This window comes from Manis javanica, chromosome 14 (genome assembly GCF_040802235.1).
Source record: "Manis javanica isolate MJ-LG chromosome 14, MJ_LKY, whole genome shotgun sequence".
NCBI classification, from domain to species: domain Eukaryota; kingdom Metazoa; phylum Chordata; class Mammalia; order Pholidota; family Manidae; genus Manis; species Manis javanica.
This window is the reverse complement of record NC_133169.1, coordinates 11,600,054-11,623,732: the sequence shown is the minus strand read 5'-3', so window position 1 is coordinate 11,623,732 and position 23,679 is coordinate 11,600,054. Positions and strand designations below refer to the sequence as shown.

The window sequence follows — 23,679 nt, the reverse complement described above, 5'->3', positions numbered from 1 at the left end:
AGTAAATAAAAGGGGGGAAATAGGTACTTGGTAAAGTGGAGCCTAAAGTTGCTTCCCCCGTCCTTCTCTGTTCCCAACCAAATGATACTAGGGAAGGAAACTATTTTGCTCTTTTTATTCTGCTTCTTAGTGATGTAGACAGGAAGATGGGAGAAATGGGTACCACCACAGGTTTCAAAGACCCAGGGGCACAAGTCAGTCCATTCCACTTTCTCCATCTGAAGTAGGGTCTCCAAGACCCATATAAAAGGGTAGAAGGTAACTATATAGACTCAATTTGCTTCCGGACCTTTTCCAGAGCCTTTCTGTCCAGCTGTCGCTGACGAACGATGACAAGGCAAGCGAAGACCAAGGCCACACCCACAACAGCCCCTTCGAACTTCCAGAATAAGTGTTGTTCCATCAGAGTTGAGCGGCAGCTGAGGGCAGGAAGAAACAGTTATTCCTAGGGAAAGCCAGACAGTCTCTCCATCTAATCTCCCTTGTACTTCAGCCTAACCAAGATACATGAGGGGAAAAGAAACCAGAAAATCTACCTTCTAGCACATAAATCTCCCTCAGATACATCATTTATTTTCTGGTGAGATAAACAGAGCTGGTATTAACCAATTTTACGGATGAGAAAATATGGCCACTAATACAGTGCTGAGGAATAGAGGTGGAACTTGGGTTCAAATAATTTGGCTCCAAATCTCTTCTTTCCAATATGCCATGCTACCTCGAGGAAGAGGTGGGACTATTTACCTAAAGTCACAGGAGCCAAAGAGGTTATCTATGTGGCTTCAAAAAAAGAAATAGCACTTGCCTTTTGAACTCATTCCTCTTAGATGAACTACACGTGATTTTCTCCACATACCCTGTGGAACCACACTCAGGGGTGGTTTTCTGCCAGGAGAGAAGGACCAAAACTCATGTTAGGAAGGGACAGCAGGAGATGCAGAAAGACTGCCATTTAGAAGAGGCAGATGCCCAACTGCTATGGCTCAGAGCTGGTTGGTGACAGAGAACTGACGAAGAGTTCCAGTGTGGATGGTGAGGGTGGCGGCTGCATGATCAGAAATATGTATTAGGAAGAACACCTCAGGGGCAATAGTCTAAGAGAGGCAGGGACAGGATCCAGAGCTCATGTTAGGGTTAAAAATGGACAGGATTAAAAGGAACAGAACAAGGTTCTTGACTAAATACTGCCATGAACTCGGAAAGAAAAGGGTATATTTTCAGGGGAAAGACAAGTCCGAATTTGGACATCTACTGAGACTGCATGGAAATGCACACTTAATATGACTGAGGGGCTGATAAGGAATGAGAAAAAAGGGATAGACTGATACTCACAGTTTGAAAACTAGAACACGGAGCACACTCTTCTGCCACCACAAACTCTTCCACCAGCCAGCACGGCAAATTTGAGGTGCTCACTAAAAGGGGAGAGAAAGGACAGCCCGAGGCCTCATTTAGCAAATATTTCTTCCAGAGTTCTGCCCACTGGACTTGCCAGCACAGCTGAATGCTCTCATTCAACGTGGTGCCGCCCCTTTCACCTGCGCCCTTGGTATACCTGAGAGGATGTCAAACAAAACCAAACTCTGGGGTGTCGGGTTCCCAGACCATAACCCACCTGACAGCTTCTCCTCCCGCACGGGAGCCTCCGCTTGGCTGCAGCGGGTGAGGGAGGGAAAGGGGCAAAAGTCAGAGGCCAGAAAAGAGGAAACCCCCCACCTCCGCGGTGCAGGAACACAGTCTCCTTCATCCGCCCGCGGGGACCAGTCCGTCCTCCCGTCCCCTTTTTCCCTGCCCTCGGCCGCTCCTTACCAGAGCTTTAAGGTGACAGCGCAGAGCAACCAGCAGAGGCGGCGGCCCCGGGGGAGGCCACGCCTCCCCGCGCCCGTAGGCATGGAGTGCTCAGGGTCGCGCCTGCCGGGACAGAGGGACGGGCTTGCCTGGCCTCGTGTCTCCGTCGGAGCGCAGAGGCGGTGCTTACTCTGCAGACCTCCGGGAGGCTCCGGGTCAGGGCTTCGAAACGCTGAGGCTGCCAATCGGTGCACAGGCTCTACTGGGACGTCCCCATGGCCACGGCGAGAAAAGCCAGGAACTCCTGGAGTTGCCTTCTTCCGCCCTGCAGGGCCCCGGGCACAGGCCGAGGGGCTCAGGGCCTACCACCCCCTCAGCTCCGCTTCCGCTCCTGGCGCGGCCATCTTGCCCCGCGGAGTAACCTGGGGCGGCGGCGGATCCCACCCGTTAGGCCCGCGGGTCGCGGGGAGGTGCCGCGCCTGCGCCTGCCGGGCTTTGTAGTCTTTCGGGGTTGGTGGCGCCTCTCCCGCGGCTCCCTGGGAATCGGATCTCACTGCGTTTGCGCGGCGAGATGCGGCCCATTGGGTCGGCGCAATGTTGCATTTTGGTCCCGGTAGTTTTTGGTGGGAACCGAGGAAATGGCGGTGGACAACCCTTGTGTGGGTTCTCTGTTCGCTGCTCCCTGAACCGTGTGCCCCTTCTGGGCTAGGTGAGGAACCAGACATAAAAAGAAACAATACATCGCCCTCCTAAGGCTTTGCTCCCTCCTTAAAACCCTGGGATTCACCTTTAAATCCCGTTCGGCCACCCTTCCCTCCTCGCGCGGTCAAGGAGACAAGCTGGTTGGTGGTCCCGCGTTAGAAGTGAAACTGCACTTTTCTTCCTATAGGAGCAGGAATCCTCGAGACCCAGAGAACATGAAGGTTTCCTCGGTCTCTGGGCTCCCGCTGCACTCTGCACAGATGAATGAGGTTACTTTCCCACACGTTAATTTAAATTATTCCCCAGAACTGATTCTTGGAATAGTCTCAATTGTTTTCAAGTCTCCCTTGCTACTACATAATGGAGTAATCATTAATGTAATGAGTTGAAGAGGTACTTAAACCAGATAAATATGGGTGTTAATACTCTGGACCCCACCTCTCAAGATCAAAGGACTTGTCCCCATACTTCCTGTGCTAGAAGTCTTTCTAAGCCTAAAGCCCACTGCTACTTTCCTTCTCCACAGCCTTTACTGCTCGACCACTTTAATTTTGGAACTGAGAATATATCTGGTGGTGGAGAAAAAAACACAAAACCCTGGTGAGGGCCGAGCTTTGATTTTCTTGTGACTATAAATTTGTTCCTTATTTGTCTGTCAGTACTTGGATGTTACAAAAAGTAGGTATGGGTTTTTTCTATAATAAAAGTTTGGCTGAAATTTTCTAGTATTCTGTTAATCTTTACCCAATCCTACTATGTCTCTTCCCTTTTCTTTTTTTTTTTTTTTTCATTTTACCAGACCCTATGCTGTCTCTTGACAAGCTGTGAGATCTCAAAAAAACTCACTTTCAGTAGTCATACCAAGCAACTGAATAGGTTCTCTACACCGAAACTGATTTAAAAATAATCTGCTCTGTAGTGTGATGATGTCAGTCAGTCTACTGCCTTGGATTCATAAAATGCAAGTCTGTCTTCACCTCTTAAGCAAATTAAACCAGCTGGGCAGTTAACTACAGAGCTTAAACATAAGCTACAGATAAGGCTGTTTAAAAAATACTATGTAAGGGTGAAAGAGGGCTATTACCCCAGCAAAGCTTGGATTTTTAATACATTCATCAAATTATTTTGCAAGTCCTTCTCCCAGCCCTGCCCGATATTTTTCTAAGTGTTGTCTTTTACCAACAGAAACAGCAGCACAAAAAAGGCTTTGCTGCTGACTCCATAGTGTGCAATTCACTTCCACACTGCAGGCTTAGGGATTTCTTAAATGCCTTGAACTTCATATTCGTGAATAAAACTTCTAATAGTAGTTTTGTCTAAACCAAACATGCAGTCTCGTTAATCCTGAGAAAAGATCGAGTCTGTGAGATGATTTTGCTGTTTAAAAAATACTATGTAAGGGTGAAAGAGGGCAGTGTATCAAGCATGAGTCTTTCGGTGGTGGTTCTTTTGCAAGCCAATCATTTTGCCTCTGCTATTCAGTAGTTAGGGGCTGGTTTTGTGAAAATTTGCTTGTCCTTCTTATAAATACCGAAGCTTATGTGAAGTTGACCACTGCCTGGCACATTAGTAGATGCTCAATAAATATTTATGACTAAATAGACCTCTTCTGTGTCTTTTTTCCCTCATCTCTAAAAGCAGATAAATGTGCCCACCAGCTACCTAAAGGGGTTGCTGGTAGGATCAAATATGCTTTGCAGAAATCAGTGTATGAACAATATGAGGTCCTGGTACTTCCCTGAGGCTAGGGCTGTCACTCCCCTGGGAAGCCCAAGAAAGACTCATCAATTCCTGAAATCTCATGGACAGTGCTGTGCCTCCAAGGATCCTCTAAACCTCATAATGAAGAGAAGACGTCCAGACCTTCAGGTTTTCAGAGAACCTCAGCTCCTTGCTGTTTTCCTCAAACAGCTGGCAAGGTACAGGTCTAGTCCTGGTGCCGCAGGAACTCAGCCAAGATTCAAGCAGCCCGACTAAGAGAGGCAGGAATTAGGCTTACAAGTAGAGAGCAATTCTGACAATGAAGAAAGTTACCCAAACCAGAGACATTTGTGCAAATGGTGGCTTTTAATACCGAGAAAGACCTGCAGAGTGACAGGACAGGACCAAACTTTCTGAAGGTGGTGCTGAGCCAGCCTCTCACAGGACCCTAAAAGCTGATCCCATAACAGAATAAATCAATTATTTATTTACATTTACGTTTGCCCTGGAAACCCAGGGGAGGTCTGGGGCCCAGGGCTGTTCTTCCTTTCCTTCTCCCTCGCTTCCTACTTCTCACCTTCTCTCACCTCCTCAGTTCCTTCTCTTCTCCCTGCCTGTCTTCCCTTTCTATTCACCCTCCTTTCCTTCTTTCCCCATCTCCTTCTCTTTTCTTCCTTTTTTTTCCTTCTCCACTTTCTCTCTGTTCTTCCACCACCTACCCATCTCCATCCCTCCAAGCCCCACCTGCTGTTTCTCCCCCACCCAGGCCCTCAGCCCTGCCTCCCTCAGGCTCAGGCCGGCCTAGGGTGGGGAGGCAGAATGGGGTCTCAGCCCAGGGAGCACTTGCTGGTGTTCTTCTTGTCACAGGTTTTCAGGTCAGTGCTGGGGGGCTTGTTGCTGTTTCCCTAGAGGGAGAAGAACCCAGGGGTCAGGGTGAGCATGGCTGGCTGGGGTCTCAGGCTACAAACTGTTTGAAGGGGACTCACCCTCATGGTAAGTCTTAGCGCTGCCCTCCTCAGGTTTTATTCCCAACACAAACACATGCACACAGAGTTGTGCTTAGCCCAGCGGACCCAACTCACCGATCTCCGGCCTCCTGACTTGAGCAAGATGTCGCGGGCCAGGGAACTAAAAGCCTATGGGTAAAGGAGAGATTAGTCAGAGCACGTTGGAGGAAGAAGGAGAGGTTCATCTAACACTCCATCTCTTTGGGGATGGGAGTGGCGTGGCTCACCTCATCCACATTCATACTGGATTTGGCACTTGTCTCGAAAAATCGGATTCCATGCTCTCGAGCCAACTGTTGCGGGAAAGTGGGAAGAAGAGAGTTGGATAGAGGGCAGCAGCCCAGTCCTCCGGAATCGACCTCATCTTGGTCCTCCCGGCCCAGCCTGGCCCTTACCTTGTCTGCCTGCTCCTTCTGCACCTTCCTCTTGGCCTCCATGTCACACTTGTTCCCCAGCAGGAGGCGCTCCACCCCAGCTGAAGCATTCTGGGAGCAAATGGGTGAGAGGAGTAAAAGTTGGGTCCTGTCCATCTTCACAATTCCCTTCATCTGCCAGATTCTACACAGTTCCCCCATCTCTCTAGGAGGGTCCTCACCTCTTTGATGCTTTTCATCCAATTCTGAATATTCTCGAAGGATTTCTCATCAGTGATGTCGTATACTAGGATAATGCCCTGGGGGATGGCAGAGTGCACAGTGGAGCCTTGACCATATTCCCATTTGGCTTCCCACTGCCCTCCAAGGGACCCTGTGAATTCTACCCGTGGCACTAATCCGTAGACCATGTGGGGCCCTCTGCAACGCACACTGTACCCCCCTCCCATTTTTCCCTGACCTGCTCATAGGTCTACATTCTATTGCCTCATCCCCTCACCCTGTGTCCAGATCCCCATTCATACCATGGCTCCACGGTAATAGGCAGTAGTAATCGTTTTGAATCGCTCCTGGCCAGCCGTGTCCCTGAGGAAGCAGAACAGTTCACGGGGTGGGTGGAGGGAAGGACTCTCCCGAGAGAGCATCCTCTCTATCCCTCCCCAGCCCCCCACTAAGAGTTTAGCTTTTGCAACAGGGTGGGGCTGAAAGAAACAGAATCTGCACAGGGAAAGGGGGTAAGGGATGGAAGACAGTTGGGTGGATGTGTGAGATGGCAGGGGCCTAAGAAACAAGATTTCTCTGGTTAATCACCAAATGCCTACTCTGTTCGAAGCACTGCGTATGTATCATTTTACACAAATGGGTCATTTTATCTAATCTTCACTCTATCCTTGTGACACACATTTTATTGTCCCTATTTTATACATGAGGAAACAGATTGGGAGAGGCTAAACAACAAATGAAGGTCATTCCGTGACAGAGCCAGCCGCAGACCACCTGAACACCTGAACAGCTTCAGGGGCTCCGGCTTTCTTATGACAGGTCAAACCTTGGGCGTGGCTTCCTGGGCTCTTCATAATTTAGAGAGAGCACAAGACTTAAGAGTCAAGTCTTAATTCTGTTACTTGCTAATTAACTGCTCAGAGCCTGTTTCCACATTATAGCTCAACAGACATGTGTTGTCAAGTTCAGAAAATGCACTGGAGCTGGGAGAGGAAAAAGAGAGTTAAAAAAAAAAAAGAAAAAGCTGAAAATAGTTGAGCCAGCAGGAAGAGAGATGGAAGGACATCTGAGGGAGGAGACAGAAGTGGATTAGGAGCGCTGGAAGGAACACTGGGGAAAGGAAGAGAAATGAAGCAAAGGAAGGACAAGGGTTTAGGAGGTGAATGAGGAGGTCTGGTTAGGAGTCCTCGGGGATTCACTCACCACACCTGCAGTTTGATTTTCTTCCCATCTATATCCACAGTGCGAATCTTGAAGTCAATTCCTAGGGTGGAGAGTGTACACTGAAGTTATCACACGTACGTGTGGGCATGTAAAAGTGCATGGTGGGAGGGCCAGGCACGGAGCAGTGGCAGGGCCAGAACTTCTGCAGGGGAGACTCTTGGGAAGCGATCTTGTTGGGAAGCCAAGTGTAAAACCCAGAGGATTTTCTAAAAACTGTATTTCTATAGCAAGCATATTATCTATACTTAGATCTTATAGATTTGGAGGTGAGAAGCCGATGAACATTCTGCAGGGAGCCGTAAAGCCCTTACGGCACCACTTGGATCCACTCAGCCAGGCCAGCCGACGACTTCCAATTCAGTCTCTCCCAAAATACTACTTTCAGATTCCTTTTCCCTTCAGTTTTCACAGAACTCTACTCTGTACTCTATCCACCCTCCTGCATCTGGGGTAAGAAGCGAGGAAAAAAGTAGCTGGTGCCAGTGTGTGTGAACTAACTAGCAGGCCAGGCTCGGAATCAAGAATGTCTGAGGCTAAACAAGATTCCTCCTGAGCCTGGACTGGTAAAGAGGGGTATTTTTCTTCCCCTTTCTAACCAGAATTGTCTTGAGACTCTCCTTGTCTTATTTCCCAGGCCAGAGGAGATTAAGAAAGATGAGAGGGGAGGAGGGGGAGCCAGTGTTCTTAGTGGAAACTCGGGCACCTCCCCCAGGCCTGTTGGGTGCCCCAGGAGGAGGCTGAGTCACCAGGCTGACTCAGAGACCCCGAAAGTCCCCTCACTCCCACCTTCCTAACCAGGCCGACTAATCAGTCATGATCCCAGTCCTTGGGCCACCCTCCAGCACACCCAGCCACTCTGTTCCACCTTCCACCCTACCCAACCCCCTTTTAAGCTGAGGGGCAGGGAGACTGGGAAGGAGATGGTAAGGTGGGGATGCCGTGGGGGATCCTGACACTCAGTGGGCCAGAGGCGAGCTTAATCTAATCGGGAGACAGATGTTCAGGGAGAGTAGCTACAGAAATGTGGAGAGTGGATGAAGAGTTCTAAGGTGGGTGGGGAGAGTTGCTGAGAGGGAAATAGAGAAGGGTTCGTGTGAATCTGGGGAGCAGGGAGAGAATGATATCAAGAAAATGAGGGCTGGCACAACTGAGGAGTCACCGGGGGCCTCTGAGACGTTAGGGGTCTGGGTACCATCCAGACACAGGTATGCAGGATGGGTCTGAAACAGGGGTTAAGACTAGATTTAGAAGTCTCCCTGCAAGGCGACTGGAAAGTGGAGCCACTAGTGATCCCGGAGCGTGCGGATGAGCGGGCACGGGGGAGTCGGGGGTCTGGGGTATGCCAGTGGGCTCACCAATGGTGGAGATGTAAGTGTTGTTGAAGTTGTCCTCTGCAAAGCGAATGATCAGACAAGTCTTGCCCACCCCTGAGTCCCCGATCAACAGCAACTTGAAGAGGTGGTCGTAGGCTTTGGCCATGGCGGACACTGGGGGAGCCGGGGGAGGGGTGGGGAAGCGCCGGGCACTGGCAGGCGGGATTGCAGGGTTGGCAGACACAGCGGTCCCGAGCCCAGGCCAGGAAGTTTTCCTCCCTCTCCGCCCAGGCTCCGGGAAGGCGGAGAGGCGGCCCTCCTCCGGGCCCCACCCCCTACCCGCCCACCCCCTTCAGCCGGCCGGGGAGGCCAGCGCAGCCTCCGGTGCCCTGGGCTTTCCCCTCCCATCCTGGGCTGGCCTGTGTCTCTCGCCGTTTCCCACCGTTTGGCTCACTATCGTCCCCCTGGTCTCACTCTTCCAGTCTGAGGCCAAAGAGACTGGGGCGAAGGGAAGTAGAGGAGGGTGAAGGGAAGACGCCTGGAGGAAGAGAGAAACATTTAGGGGAATAAGGGTGGCGGCGGGGATGGCACTGGGAATTGGCAAAAACTGGGGGCTGATTTTTGGAAGATACTCAAGGAATATAGAAGCCTTCTGGGGCAATTCTAGAATTCTGGTGTTAGTGTTCCAAGCTCTTAGTTCTAGAATCCCAACTTTGAAAAAAGCGCGATGCCCTGGAGTAGATTATTTGTTGAGTCAGTCTGCCCCCTAGTGGAAAAGAGTGAAAATTAAAGTTTTACATACACGCGCGCGCCAGAAAATGGGTATTAAAAAACAAGTTTGTCTTTGCCTTTGGAAAACAGTTATTCAAAATATCTGGCTTTCTAACAGTGGGTCAATAGAACTGACCTTGCACAGAGTACTGGTTGTGAGAAGGAATCCTTTGTCACTTCCCTTATCCTTGTCACCCTCTGGGCTCATGTTTGTCCTCTCTCAAACACAACTAGTCAACCCCCTTTTGTCCATTCTTTTACCTCCCACTATGTCTTCAAGCTGTATCTCAAATCTTGAGTCTTCTTATTTCTCCTCACTGGCCAACCTCTCTCTCACCAGTCCTTTACTCTCCAATTGTTATGGATTATTCTGATAAAAATCCATCAGTTCTTTCTCTTTGCATCTTATTTTGTCTGGATCTGGACTTTTCATCCCCAAAGATGTTCTCTATGAACTACTTCCTGTAATATAATACAGCCCAACAAGCATTATATAGTATATGCTATGTATAATCGTGCATTAATGGTTTGCCCCATGAATATAAGCAAGTACATTGTATTATTATATGTCTAATCGTGCATTAATGATCTAGCACATGCATAGAAGCAGGTACATTATATTATTATAGTAATATGATCACCTCTGTAAACTGTACTCACGCTGCTATACACCTGCTTTCACCGGGACCTCAGCTTGGACCTTAGTTCTGAGCTTTGGCCACTGACTATGACAGGCTCATTCTGGCCTTGGGTTTTGTTGACAAGCTCTTACCTCAACCTAAAGACAGACTCTTTGTACTTCAGAGTTCAGCCTAAATGTCACTTCCTCAGAGGTTTTTTGGCTGCTCAGCAGTGTACTGGAACCAGTTCTTACTGGCTCATGAGAACAGATTGTGCATCTCTTACCAACTCCATGTTTAGTGATGTGAGGTTGATAGTCTGAAATTGGCCATGGTGGGAGTATCCACACAACTGAAATTAGCAAAGACAACAAATCAGGGATTTCTTACAGGGAGCTAGTTGTTAAATTTTTACCTGCATGTGGCTGACTGGAACACACAATGCCTTGGCCTATTCCTTTCCTTTGGAATTAACCAGATCCCCAGATGCTATTTGGGGTCCTCTTCTGTTCTTTATGACAAGTGAACATTCTAAATCTTTGACTATTATTGTAGAAGATGGATTCTTTGGTCTTTATTTTTCCTTTCTTCTTATTCCCTGTCAAGGGTGTCAGTGCTGCTGAGATAAGAAATCTTGGAAAGTCAGTGCTGTAAAAATGTGAGGAAAAGAAGTGGGAATGTAAATTGGCACAATCTCTTTTTTCTGGAAGGCATTTTAGTTGTACTTTGAACTTCTCTGGGCATCAGTTCCTAATTTGTAAAATGTGGATAATAATAGTATCAACCTGATAAAGTTGTGAAGATTAATTAACATAGGTAAAGAAGTCAGAACAACGCACGTAGTAAGCACTCTATAAATAATTGATGTAATTATTACTGAGGGGAAGGGATTGTAAGATAATACAATTTAATCATAGCTAACCCTAGGAGTAGATTGTAGGTGGGGGAAAATACAAGAATGACTTTCTAAAAATGATGTTTACATTTCTGAATTGTTAAGTGGGCAAACTAAATCAACTGAAATACAGGCAAGAAATTTAGGAAGTCCTGACATGGCTGGCTCTCGCTGTTTTTCTCTGCAAATCTTATTTATTAGGCTCCACATGTCAAAGTGTACCATGAAGTTTAAAATGTGTCCATTTATACCTTGCTAGAGATCAAACGCGGATCTTAAGATAGCAAGCTCACACTCTACATGGTGACATATCGATGTCACGACGATCAGTTAGAGACCTTCCGAAAATGGCAGCCCCCCCCACCCTCGCCCCAGCGCAGGCACACCCGAAGAGAGGACCTTCCCAGCATGGCGGCAGGAGGCCCATACGTCACTTCCTGCGGGACGACTGGTATAAGGAGCAGGATTTCCGCTTTCGCTCCTTTCCGGCGGTGACGACCTGCCCACAACATCATGCCTGTGAGTTCCTTGGGTCGGGTTTCGGCGGTGGTCTCGCTCCTCTGTGCACGCGCCTCCCCCGCGCCGGTTTCGATCATAAAGGGCCCTCATTTGCCCATCGCACTTTCTAGGACATTAACTACGGGGACCGCAGAGGCCCGCGGAGCTCCCTGCATAGGCGGGAGCGGAGAGGAGATAAGATGGCGGCCCAGCTGCGCAGACCCCGGGCGGCGAGGGGCGAGCTCTCCCCGGTGTCTGGCAGTGGGGGCTGTTTCGATCGCCCCATATTCGCCGTTGGTTTCTAAGTCTTTGCATTTCTGCCTCTTAGCTTGCAAAGGATCTCCTTCATCCCTCTCCAGAAGAGGAGAAGAGGAAACACAAGAAGAAGCGCCTGGTGCAGAGCCCCAATTCCTATTTCATGGATGTGAAATGCCCAGGTGAGGGAATAGCCTGTGGTAGTGGGGAGAGCACTGGACCCCAAGAATAAAAGCTGTAGTGCGAGCTGTGCCATAACCTTTCAAGTTTCTTAAAATTCGAATGTATGAAATAGTTAAAATTTTGCATTTTAGGAGGCGTGGTCCAGAGTGATGTCTCATAACTCCATCATCACACACTTAACAGTTCTTTGTGTTAGGAAACACTTTGATGGTGTTGGGATTCGGCTTGGGTCATTTATGTATTTGTATCTGGGGGCAAGGAGGGTGGATATGTTGACTCGTTTTCTACAAGGCTTCTTCCCCATTTGAAGGAGTCTTATTTTTTTTTTTAATCTTTGGACCTCTTTCAGGCTCTAGGGGGGTAGTCACTAATGAATAAAAAACCCATAGGCTGGGGGCAGGTTAAATTGCTTTTGAGTAGGCTTTAATGTCTTTTGAGAGCAAGGTAATCAAGTTTAGAGTAGGATAGTACATGTCAAGAGTTTATGTACCGTGCATGTCTCAATAGATAATACATAGTACTTGTTTATGTGAGGGAAAGGCCTGGGAAAAACGTGACTTGTTTCTTGATGTGTCCCCAGGGTGCTATAAAATCACCACCGTCTTTAGCCATGCACAAACGGTAGTCCTGTGTGTGGGCTGCTCCACTGTCCTCTGCCAGCCTACAGGGGGGAAAGCAAGGCTTACAGAAGGTAAATGGTTTAACGGATTTGTGATTTGGGGGTTTGCATCTTAAATCGAGTGGGAGATCATGCATAATGTTAATTATCTGATGGTCTTACAAAAAGGGTTGGATTTGGTCGTTTTATACCCCGAGAAAAGTATTACCAGAAACCATTGTATTTCTTAGTCTCAAAGCACTACTGTCTAAAGCTGGGATGAATGATTGGGTGATAAAAGAGTCTTCCTAGGAGCTGAAGCTGATAATGTGCTCGAGTGAAGAGGTAGTAGCTAAAAAACTTGAGAAAAATAAAGATGGAGCTCTCCTGTGGGTGGCTTATAGGTATCTGGTTTTATGGGATGGGTCAGGATAAGTAGGCTGCTGTTGGTTGACGTCTGAACGTTTTTTTTTTTTTTTTGCAGGATGCTCTTTCAGACGGAAGCAGCACTAAAAGCACCCTGCATCAAGATGAGTGGGAAACCATCCCAATAAACACATTTTGGATACATCCTGTTTATTGTCTTGTTTTACTGCTAGGAAGTTCTACCTCAAGTATTCAGGGGCAACCAGAAGAGTGGACTACTAGAGTCATTTGGGGCAAGTAAGTGGCCAAGTACTTGAAAAGTCTATTTGGGACATTTCTATCCACCTAGACTCAGTAAATCTTTAAGAGCTGGATAAAAAACCTGAGGTGCTGTGTAAATGGAATATTTATTTTCACTTTGTTTTCTTAGAATTAAGAACAGACAGTTGATCTTTAGAACACAATACAGTACACCACTTTAATACAAACCAGCTTAGGATCCTTTATTTACAGTTCTCAGAAGCCTTTTTTAGAGGCTTAGGAGTGTACAGGTTGCCTTTAGGCTCCTGGTCTAGGGCTTGAAATCTCCAGTCCCCCGACAGTTAAGGGGACTTGTCCAAGCGGAGGTTAGTGCTTTAGACTCCATAGCCAGTGTTGTAGCCGACTCTGGACTGGGGGGCGTTGTGGACTCATGAAGGGAGGGGAAGAATGTGTGGAGGTGTAAGAACCTAGAAATAGAGAAGGGCCATAGGTTTAGGATAGATAAAAAAACAACTGAGCTTCTCAAAGATGAGGACAGCAACCTTTACCTGGCTGTGGTGTTCCTGGAGTTGGCACGTAAACAACTGGGACTGCCTGCATCTTGTTTAGGAAGGCATTATATGCTGGGGAAAGAAAGTAGTTATTACCCAAGAGGCAGATCTGTTCTCATTGGAGAAAGGCCTTAAGGGGCAAAGTATTAAGTACTGCTATTAAAAAAAACAATGCTCCAAATTAACGCCATAGGCAGTTACAGGTTTTTATTCTAATGATTTAAGAATTTTTTTTTTTCAACTTGGGCAGAAAGATGAGGGCAAATGCAGGTGTAGACAATGGGTGTGATATTCCTTGAGTCTTTAGCTATGAGTTTGAACAACTAGCCATTATCTCAGAATTTTAGTGGTTTCTGCTTCTGAATGGTGTGTTTGCTGCATTCCAGCTTAGTGCTTCTTGGTAGCACGTCGAGCAGGACGTTCTAAGCCTAGGTGACTAGGGCCAGGGAGGCTAAATGAGATGTGATAAACAGCTAATTTTCATCCTCTAGTTTGTGAAATAAAATGAAGGCAGTTTCCAAGTCCAAAGTCCACGTTGCTGAATATAAGGAAGGACTCCTTACCTAGAAAGATGAAAGCTGTTGATGCCAACACCGCAAAGAGGGTAAAGAGGAGGATCTGATGAGAGCCCACGAACTTCTGGAGGACACCTGAATCTTCACATTGATCTATGCATTGGCCAGAGTAAAACAAGATAACACATCCAGGACAGATGCTTAACATTTAAAAACTTGTGTGGTCATAAGAGTAGCAGAAGCACCCAAAAGTCCAGCCCTCAAGGAAATTATTTTGCTTCCTACCAAAGTAAAAGGTAAACTGTACTTGGCTCCTCCACCTCTTTTTGGCTTGTTTCTATCACCAAAGAAATAAACTGCAATGCTTGAGTTTGTTTATTTGTCTCAGCTCTTACAAGAGGGCATCTGAATCCTCTGCCACCTTAAAATGTCTGTTACCTTCCCTGTGCACTTTAACTCCAGATTACTTGTTCCCTTTACCAAATGTGTAAGTCTGGTGATTGAATTCCTAGTCCTAATTCCTCTATTCTGAAACATTTCTCTGGATCACCAGTGACCTCTTAAATCCAGGGGCCCCTTGTCCTTTTTTACTCAATGACATTTCTAGGGAGCATTCTGATATGTATATAAGCTTGTCCTCAATAAAACTTAAGACTTGTGTCTTTGAAACATACTCCACATGTATCTGACTTCAGTTATTTCAAATTCTTCAGAAATGAACTCTTTCCCCTCCCCACCCCCAAACTGCCTGAACTACAGGGCTTTCCATAAAACGTCTCCGGGCCCTCATACACCTCTAGTATAGTCCCTCTATCTTTGGACTCCTACCTGATCTTACCTCTTAACCACACTCAGCAACTTAAACTGCTTCACTGAATCTGAGATTGCTTGAAACGCATGCACTAAAGACAAGAATGTCTGTACTGATCCTTGATCATGTCCCACTGTTGGAGGCTTGGCTTTATAATGTCTGTAGGATGAGTCTACATAAAACTCAATAGGCAAGTTAACAATTTTTCCTTTTGTTCAGGCTACCCTGAACTAACCCTATCTCCCCAATCAGGCCCAGTCTTCTTCCTGCAGTAGGTACATGCTTGTGTGAATGAGCTAAAGGTTGGGTTGGATAATTATCCCACCCACCATGGCTGTACTGTCCCCACTGGTCCCTCTTATCTCCAAGAAGTGCAGGAGTTCTTCACCATTTTTGTGGCATAAGTAACTGGCAGTCTGGTGAAGCCTATGGGTTCGATCCCAGAATGTTTGTAAATGCAAAAAATACATAGGAATAAAGGAAGCTATCAGTTAACCAAAATAGAGAAACCTTATTTGTGACATGTTACACAATTAACAAAATGTTTAAAAGGCCTAATTTGTGATACAGTAATATGTGTGCTTAGTAACAATAAAAATCTAGTCTTAGGGCTGATAATTACTAATTTTTAAGAGAAATCAAGTTCTGATAATTGGAACATGAAAATACCTGGATTCCATTCACATGTTTTCATTACATGACATGACAAAATCACACACTGGTTTATTGCCTATACTCACAGTCAGTGGAAATGCTAGCTTTCAGATTAATTGGAAATACAAAATTATTTTTCCCATTCAAACTCATGGACACTTGCAGAGATTTGTGAACTCTATAGTTTAAAAACTGCTCTAATGGAGCACAGGTTGGAGTTGAACACTTCTAGTGGTGGGACCTTGACCGCCTCAATTTCCTTAACTCTTAAGAAGGGAAAAACATCTAAGAGTTCAGAGAATTAAAAAGCATATAAATATGCCTAAGAGATGGACTAGTACTTTCAAGAAAAAATCTTAAAACCATTAGAACGTAATACTAGGGTTCAGCCTAATTATTCCCAGTAATCAAGGAAAACTTTTCCTTGAGGGATGGGCAAGGGAAGTGACAAATACAAGAAGGGTGATTCTTTGGCTTTCCTAACACGTCTTTCCATGACTATACGTGTTCCCATCCCATCCAAACTTAGCATCATTTTAAACTAGGTAATGGCTGCAATCAGGGTTTTGGAAAGCTGAGTCTTCGTTCTAGGGTCCCATTGCCTGACGCAAAAAGATCTGCTAAATACTAATGAAGAAAATGAAACATTAAGGTTTAAAATAGGATACGTAGTACACTTATGAAGCTGACAAATTTACACTAAATGGACATAACTGATTTCTAAATACATAACATCTAGTGGTAACATCTAGCTACCTGAAGATTATGTTTTGGGTAGGCCTGGAAAGTAAGATCCATGCCCTAGCTAGTCTGGCTAATCTTGGTAAAGTGGCTGAATGTTTCCCATGAACATTAATTGTGAGTAATACATTGTCTTCTTTCCTCCTCTAGATTAAAAATAGAAGCCCCCAATGCTCACCTGCACCAGACTTCTTCATAGCTCTCACTAGTACGGCCTCCCTTTGACCGGTGAGCACACAGGAAATGTTGATGAAAACAGGTGATGCCTTGTGCTGCAGGGAGGTAAAGTTGACTACTCCTACCAGGTAGATAGCCAGGCCAGGCGTGAGGGAAGAGCGCCTCTGGCGAGAGACCACTAGAGCTGGGGAGCTGGGGAAGGCCTTGGAGAAAAGATAAAATGGCTTGTTTGAAAGAAGAAAAACCTGTTCTGTATCAATACTTCCCAATCTTAAGCATATATAGTAAGACACCTGGATTTCTAGTTCTTGCTGTCTGACAATAAGACATTTGCTTTTCTACACTTAGATGTGTGGAGGGATAAGGGAAGAAAATGATCTGTGAGAACAAAATAGGTTTCAAAAAATTTTTTAACTAGAATTCTAAAAATTGTTTGAAAGGTTGTTTTAAGATAGTACTGGTGCTCTCTTCTAGACTGATAAAGCTCATGACTTAGATTTGGGATTCTGGGAGTCCCCCTGGCATTCTGAAGGGGACAGATTTTTGAAGTTCCCTGTGATGAATTTTTTCAAGTCATTCAGTAACTGTTCCTTTACCCTCAGACTGGGAATAAAGAATCTTTCTGCAAAACTCTGATCTCAGTTCTGTTTTGGTTCCGTCCTTAACATACCTCTAGCTTCTCAAGAACTTTATCCACTCCCAGTATTCTTATCTCTCTAACATCTTGTTTGTGGCTAAGAATCAATTCTGACTGGTTGATGTAAAAGGCTGGGATGAAAGGAATGAGAATTCTTTGCATTCCATTCTTGCTACTTTCACTGACAAGTGTGGCCCACGCATAGACGGAGGTGTCAGCCAAGCTGAGGGCCTGGAGAAGCTCCTTTGACTGGGGTCGAACTTTAATCAGGCAGACATAAACCCCTAAAGAAAATAAAAAACAATGAACAGGAAGGTTCAGAGGCTGTATGAGCTGACTGAGGATAGGAGGGAGAAATGGGGACATACAAATACAGGAGAAAATATGAGCTCAGTTTTGAATACTCACTGTTAGCAACTTGGTCACTATGGGGGAGGATACCAAAGAAAACAGTCCCAGGGAACCCACAACTGACTTCATTGCTTAAGAACACATTACTAAGCATTTACCCTAAGCAAATTAAAACACTAATTTGAAAAGACAATATGTATCCCTATGATCATTGCAACATTATTTACAATAGCCAACATATAGAAGCAACCTGAGTGTACATCTATAGATGAATGAATGAGGCTGTGATACAAAAAATAGAATATTACTCAGCCATAAAAAAAGAAATCTTTCCACTTGTGACAACATGAATGGACCTAGAGGGTGTTACACTAAGTGAAATAAGTCAAGTACCATGTGATTTCATTCATTTGGAATCTAAAAAATGAACAAACCAACAAAACAAATAGATACATAAACCCGGACAGCAAACTGGTGGTTGCCATGGGTGAGAAGGTAAGGGTGAAATGGCTGAAGGGGATAAAGATGTACAAACTTCCAACTACAAAGAACTCACAGGTATATAAAGTACAGCATAAAGAATATAGTCAGTAATATTGTAATAACTGTATGGTGACAGATGGTAACTACACTTAAAAGTGGTGAGCATTTTCCACATCGCTAATTATCAGAGAAATGCAAATTAAAACTACAATGAGGTATCACCTCACACCAGTAAGGATGGCTGCCATCCAAAAGACAAACAACAACAAATGTTGGCGAGGCTGTGGAGAAAGGGGAACCCTCCTACACTGCTGGTGGGAATGTAAATTAGTTCAACCATTGTAGAAAGCAGTATGGAGGTTCATCAAAATGCTCAAAACAGACCTACCATTTGACCCAGGAATTCTACTCCTAGGAATTTACCCTAAGAACGCAGCAATCAAGTTTGAGAAAGACAGATGCACACCTATGTTTATCACAGCACTATTTACAATAGCCAAGAATTGGAAACAACCTAAATGTCCATCGGTAGATGAATGGATAAAGAAGATGTGGTACATATACACAATGGAATACTACTCAGCCATAAGAAGAGGGAAAATCCTACCATTTGCAGCAACATGGATGGAGCTGGAGGGTATTATGCTCAGTGAAATAAGCCAAGCGGAGAAAGAGAAATACCAAATGATTTCACTCATCTGAGGAGTATAAGAACAAAGGAAAAACTGAAGGAACAAAACAGCAGCAGAATTACAGAACCCAAGAATGGACTAACAGGTACCAAAGGGAAAGGGACTGGGGAGGATGGGTGGACAGGGAGGGATAAGGGGGGGGGAAGAAGAAAGGGGGTATTAAGATTAGCATGCATAGGGGGGGAGGGAGAAAGGGGAGGGCTGTACAACACAGAGAGGACAAGTAGTGATTCTACAACATTTTGCTATGCTGATGGACAGTGACTGTAATGTGGTTTATAGGGGGGACCTGGTATAGGGGAGAGCCTAGTAAACATAGTATTCTTCAGGTAAGTGTAGATTAAAGAAAGAAAGAAAGAAAAGGGGGATTACTCCTTGATAGGATAAAACTAATGGTAAATCAAAGATTAACGCATGCTTTAAATATCCTTAATTTTGATCACTTAAAGGGTGTCAGATGATCGGATATGGAGGTACACTTTTCTGATAATATTCCTTTCTCTTAAAAAAAAAAAAGCAGTTCCTGTGTGGTGACCTCCAATGAGTTCTACACAATGGTATAAAGGGCATATCAAAGTGTGGGCAAAGGGTCTGTTTGTTTTTATACAGAAGATCAAAGCCTAATTTGGCTACCCAGAAAATGAACTAAGATACGATATGAAGAAGACTTCCAACATCAGCACTCTCTGGAAGAGTCACACCAGAAGATGATCATCAAAAAACCCCAACAAAGATCCAGGCGATGCTGCAGTTGTAGCTGCATCCATCCCACCATTTCCTGGACTTGCCATTGGAATGAAGAAGGAGATATCTAAGCTGGCCTGTGCATAGAGTGAAACAACAAATTTGACTGTTGGAACTCAACCAAGAATTAGGTGAAGTGCAAGTTGTAGTGCTCCAAAATCTTACGACTACAGACTATCTACAGTTAAAAGAATATATGGGATGTGAACAGTTCCCAGAAATGGGTTGCTTTAATTTGTCTGATTTCTCTCAGACTGTTCAAGTACAGTTGGACACTATCCATCATATCATAGACAAATTTTCACAAATGCCTAAGGTGCCTAACTGGTTTTCTTGGCATCACTGGAGATGGCTGGTAATTATAGATCTGCTTTGTTTATGTAACTGTATTCCTATTATGTTAATATGTGTGTGCAATTTAGTTAGTAGTTTAAAACCTATACATGCTTAAGTTACTCTACAAGAAGATATGTCAAAGAAATAATCAATCCTCCCATGTTTTCTTCTGTCTGCTACCTCTATAGCATTTCTTCTTCCTTCCTAATTACAACCCTTAAATAGAATTCGTGCCTCATATCGAATTTACCGAGTATCATAATTCCCCCAGGTGGTAAAGATACCTCAAGACAAATGCTGGGCATAGAAGCCACAGGACATAAATCTGCAAAGAAGTAAAAAGCTAACCTTTTCAAACAATATGGCTTCTCTCTCACTTACCAACTTTACATCTCCCTGTATGGCCCCGGAAGATGACTGGTTAGCCAGAGACGGGTAAGATTCCTCAAGGGAGGAACAACCTAAGACAGGCACAGTCGCAGGGGGGCCATCAGGTGAGAAATTGGGAATCAACAGTGGTGAAGCTTAGAACCTCACCCCGCCCCCTGTTTTGAGAGAAATCTTCTGCATCCATGGATGTTTTAATGCCCTTGTCTAGCTCGGATTAACACATAGTCTACAGGCACACACCTGATCATCTACATTTGCCCTCTTACAACACTAAACTATGTTTTCTACCTTTATCTTGCATCTATCTACCACTTCAGCATTTTATTAAAAATAAAAATAATAATAATAAAGGGAGAAATGTGGGATCCACATATAAATCAAGTATAAAAATCAAATGAATATTCATATTTGACCTGATTGTTTATAGTTCATAATGCGTGATCAAAACCGAAAGTTTCTGTGATGAATGCCCTTGTACTGTTCACCATGTAAGAACTTATTCACTATGTAAGAATTCATTCACCATGTAAGAACTTGTTCGTTATGCTTCAGAAGATTGAAGACTGACGAGAATTAGGCTTGAGATGGATTAATGATTGTGCATTGAGCATTGACTCCCCTATACAGAATTTTATTGTTGTTAACAACCATTTGATCAATAAATATGATACCTCTCAAAAAAAATGTTTTCTGTGATTTAGGAACATATATACCCTTTAATATGTTTTTGTGAGGTAAAGATTTACATTATAGTTAAGGTCAAAAAAAAAGTGGTGAGCATTTTGTAATATATATAAATGTCAAATCATGATGTTGGATGGACCTAGAGGGTATTATGCTCAGTGAAATAAGCCAGGTGGAGAAAGACAAATACTGTATGATTTCATTTATTTGTGGAATATAAAAACAAAGCAAAACAGTGAACTAAAGAGCAGTAGACTCACAGACACTGAGAAGTGACTGGTAGTTATCATGGGGAAGAAAGAGGTTGGGGTGAGGGGGATAAAAGGACAGAAAAATTCTCAATTATAAGTTGGTCATGGGGATAGTAGTACAGCATGGAGAATATAGTCAATGATTCTGTAATGTCTTTCTATGTTGACAGACAGTAACTGCACTAGTTGGGCTGAGGATTTAATAATATGGGTAACTTAAACCACTGTGTTGTACATCTGAAACCAATATGAGATTGTATATCAACAGTACTTCAATAAAAACAAATCACTATGTTGTACACCTGAAACTAATATTGTATGTCAACTATACCTCAATTAAAAATTTTAAAAATCATTACTAGTAAATCAAGCAATGGATTATTAAACAATATAGCATAAATAGGGAAATTAAGGGGATATGGAATTAAGTAGTCAGAGTTGGTGAGACCAGGAAAGGGTTTATGAAAGAAAGATAAGCTTTGAGCATGGTTTAAACATTCTCTGTCAAATTACCTCTTGGCGGCCTTATTTATGTCAACAGTAGAATACTTCCAGTTACCCACGCTCAAACCTTAGCTGTCTCTTACCACCCTTTCCTTCATTCCTATATCTAGTCATTCTCCAAATCTTGCTAACTTATCCTTTGAAATGTCTGTGACATCTGCCTCCTCTGTTAATATTTCCCTGTTACACTCTCTAGTCTAGACCCTCATTAATTCATGCTTGGATTATTGCAGTGGCCCCTCACTAGTCTCCTTCCTTCCCATTCTTTCTTATCTATGTACTGGAACTGCTTTTATCTTATTTTTGAAAACTCCAGGGCTATATATTGCCTGGAATGCCCTGTTCTCTTCACATCGAGCTAACACCTAGTCATACTTCTAAAGGGTAGTTCCTCTATAAAGCCTTACTTTAACCCCCAAATTTGATGTAGATACTCCTTTTTGCCACCATAGCATCCCAGGTATATCTCTGTACCTAGTTACCCTGTGCAGTTCTAGTAAGAGTTAAAAGCCTCATCTTAGTTGTCTTCGTACCTCCAGTGCCTGTCTTAGTACCGGGCATTCTATTTGATGCTCAACAGTTTGCTGAATGAACCAACCTTTAGTGGCTGCGCATTACCCCTACCATTCAAACTGCCTGATACTGGAGTAGAAGCTCCCTCATTATGTAGTACTATCCTATTTATGTCATACCTTTGACTTGGATCCTCTCATTTTAGATCAGTTGGTTTGTATCAAGTTATCCCAATGGCATGCCTATTTCTACTTCCTGCTTGCTAATACTGTTCAGCTTGGAATATCCTTCAGTTTAACAACAAACATTCAAACACGATGTCACTTGCCAGGGATAAGAGACAAGACATAATCCAAGCCCCCACAGATATAAGGACTAACAAGGAAATAGTAAATTAGAACAGCACAGGGCATTATACAAATATGTTAAAATTTTGTTGAATGGATTAAACAACATTGATTGAGAAAGATGCATAATTACACAGCAAATGGAACTGGGAAGCATAAATGCAATCCAGTAAGAAAGTGACAACTGTACAAGTAAGAAAACCAGGAGGAAAACAGATTGAACTGGAGGAACCCACCTTTCCCCATGCTGAAATCTGACTGGACATGAAAGACTTCACTTGCTGGAATGTTCAGCTGTGTGTTACTGAACTGTACATGGCACAACATGAAAGTCTCTGGAAGAAGTGTTGTGACGGCCAAGGCCTGACTTGGGGTGCAGGAGCCTAATAAGTAAAAAGAAGTAGATAACTGTCACTAAAAAGAGGAGTCCATTATATTGAGGCAGTTTGGTATTAGAAAAAACAAAACACCGGAAACAAAAAAGAGGGTCATTTCTGCCTGGTTTGCCCATCTCTGTTGGCTCCTGCTACAATCTGTGCGAGAATAGACAAAGACCCTTGCCTCTGGTAGTTTATGAATAACTTTAGTGGAGCTTTCATTATCAGTATCATAGGTGGTGGCCTCTTTCAAAGGTTTTTGGAATTCATGAATGGGAACAAAACATTATAGAGAAATTGGACAGTTATTAAACATAAAGTACTATAGTTGAGAGGTAGCTTTTAAGTCTAGGAAGGTTTGTTTTCCATGACCAATTGGAGTACGAGTCAAGTCAAAGATCTGTAAAACTTCACTACAAGTGGTGCCTTAAACAGCAGCCATTTAGCCTGCAAGAAATGGATTGGTGCCGTGGACAGGTCAGCTGCAATGGATGGCATTCTAAATAGGTCCTGTTACCAAGATTTTCCCCTGCAGTTTCTTAATGGTCTCAGTTTGTTGAAGCTCTTTCTCAATTGCTGGCAGTCCAGGAATCCTTTTCATCTTTTGAGACTATTGGCAATATCAAAGGAACTGTTTCATGAGGTTTCATAAAGAACAAGTTGTGGTTTTAAAATAAAATAAGGATCCTGGGGGAAAAAATTGCAATCTATTTGTAAAAGTCATAAGGTAGACAACTATGAGTTAATGCTATGAAGAAACATTAAATAAATAAAATGTGGAATTTGTTTTCTTTAAAAAAAAAGCAATGAAAAACTTGCTGCACTGATGGACAGTGCCTGCATTGGGGTTTGGGTGGGGACTTGATAATATGCGTAAATGTAGTAACCACATTGTTTTTTCATGTGAAACCTTCATAAGAGTGTATATCAATTATACCTTAATAAAAAATTTAAAAAAAAAAGCAATGGAAGGATGTAACATGGGCTTTGGAGTGGGACATTATCCACCACTATGCCCCTAACTGCTTGTTACCTTGTGCACTTCATGTGCTCTGAGACTCAATTTTCTCATCTTTAAAATGAGAATAATTGCTACATGATAAGATTTAATGATATAAAATATATAAAAATTCCTAACCTGGC

The 23,679-nt window shown here is 44.0% G+C and overlaps 4 protein-coding genes across 9 annotated transcripts in view; 1 reads left to right on the top strand and 3 right to left on the bottom strand.

The window, feature by feature from the left end:
• Positions 1–96: 96 nt before the first annotated feature.
• On the bottom strand, positions 97–2,263 carry JTB (jumping translocation breakpoint). Its single transcript, XM_017678077.3, has 5 exons — positions 1,810–2,263; positions 1,616–1,653; positions 1,333–1,415; positions 806–885; positions 97–419 (listed from the first exon to the last, which is right to left on the bottom strand). The coding sequence occupies exons 1-5, from the start codon at positions 1,890–1,892 to the stop codon at positions 263–265; spliced, it is 441 nt and encodes a 146-aa protein (XP_017533566.1). The 5' UTR covers positions 1,893–2,263; the 3' UTR covers positions 97–262.
• Positions 2,264–4,538: 2,275 nt separating this feature from the next.
• On the bottom strand, positions 4,539–8,625 carry RAB13 (RAB13, member RAS oncogene family). 2 transcript variants are annotated; one of them, XR_001855938.3, is made up of 9 exons: positions 8,374–8,623; positions 6,998–7,058; positions 6,097–6,157; positions 5,794–5,871; positions 5,594–5,683; positions 5,426–5,491; positions 5,274–5,327; positions 4,936–5,096; positions 4,539–4,646 (listed from the first exon to the last, which is right to left on the bottom strand). XR_001855938.3 is itself a non-coding variant. In XM_017678059.3 (8 exons), exons 1-8 carry the CDS (start codon positions 8,495–8,497, stop codon positions 5,019–5,021), a joined length of 612 nt encoding a protein of 203 aa, XP_017533548.1. In that variant the 5' UTR covers positions 8,498–8,625; the 3' UTR covers positions 4,539–5,018. The 2 variants fall into 2 exon arrangements, 1 of the variants encoding a protein (XP_017533548.1); XM_017678059.3 differs by having other exon boundaries at positions 4,539–5,096; positions 8,374–8,625.
• A 2,389-nt stretch (positions 8,626–11,014) lies between these two features.
• Positions 11,015–12,721, top strand: RPS27 (ribosomal protein S27). The gene is made up of 4 exons (XM_017678071.3): positions 11,015–11,136; positions 11,444–11,552; positions 12,134–12,244; positions 12,636–12,721. The coding sequence occupies exons 1-4, from the start codon at positions 11,131–11,133 to the stop codon at positions 12,662–12,664; spliced, it is 255 nt and encodes an 84-aa protein (XP_017533560.1). The 5' UTR covers positions 11,015–11,130; the 3' UTR covers positions 12,665–12,721.
• A 423-nt stretch (positions 12,722–13,144) lies between these two features.
• Positions 13,145–23,679, bottom strand: part of NUP210L (nucleoporin 210 like) — an 82,134-nt gene continuing 71,599 nt past the window's right edge. For 4 of the 5 annotated variants that reach the window (XM_073221207.1, XM_073221209.1, XM_073221208.1 and 1 more), the window contains 3 exons: positions 22,396–22,542; positions 16,898–17,148; positions 14,354–16,430 (listed from right to left, as the gene is read on the bottom strand). In XM_073221207.1, the coding sequence (XP_073077308.1) occupies positions 16,197–16,430; positions 16,898–17,148; positions 22,396–22,542 (632 nt within the window). In that variant the 3' untranslated portion in view covers positions 14,354–16,196. Of the gene's footprint in view, positions 13,246–13,326; positions 13,402–13,892; positions 13,998–14,353; positions 16,431–16,897; positions 17,149–22,395; positions 22,543–23,679 lie in introns of those variants that run through there. The other variant, XM_073221211.1, reaches the window with a different exon arrangement.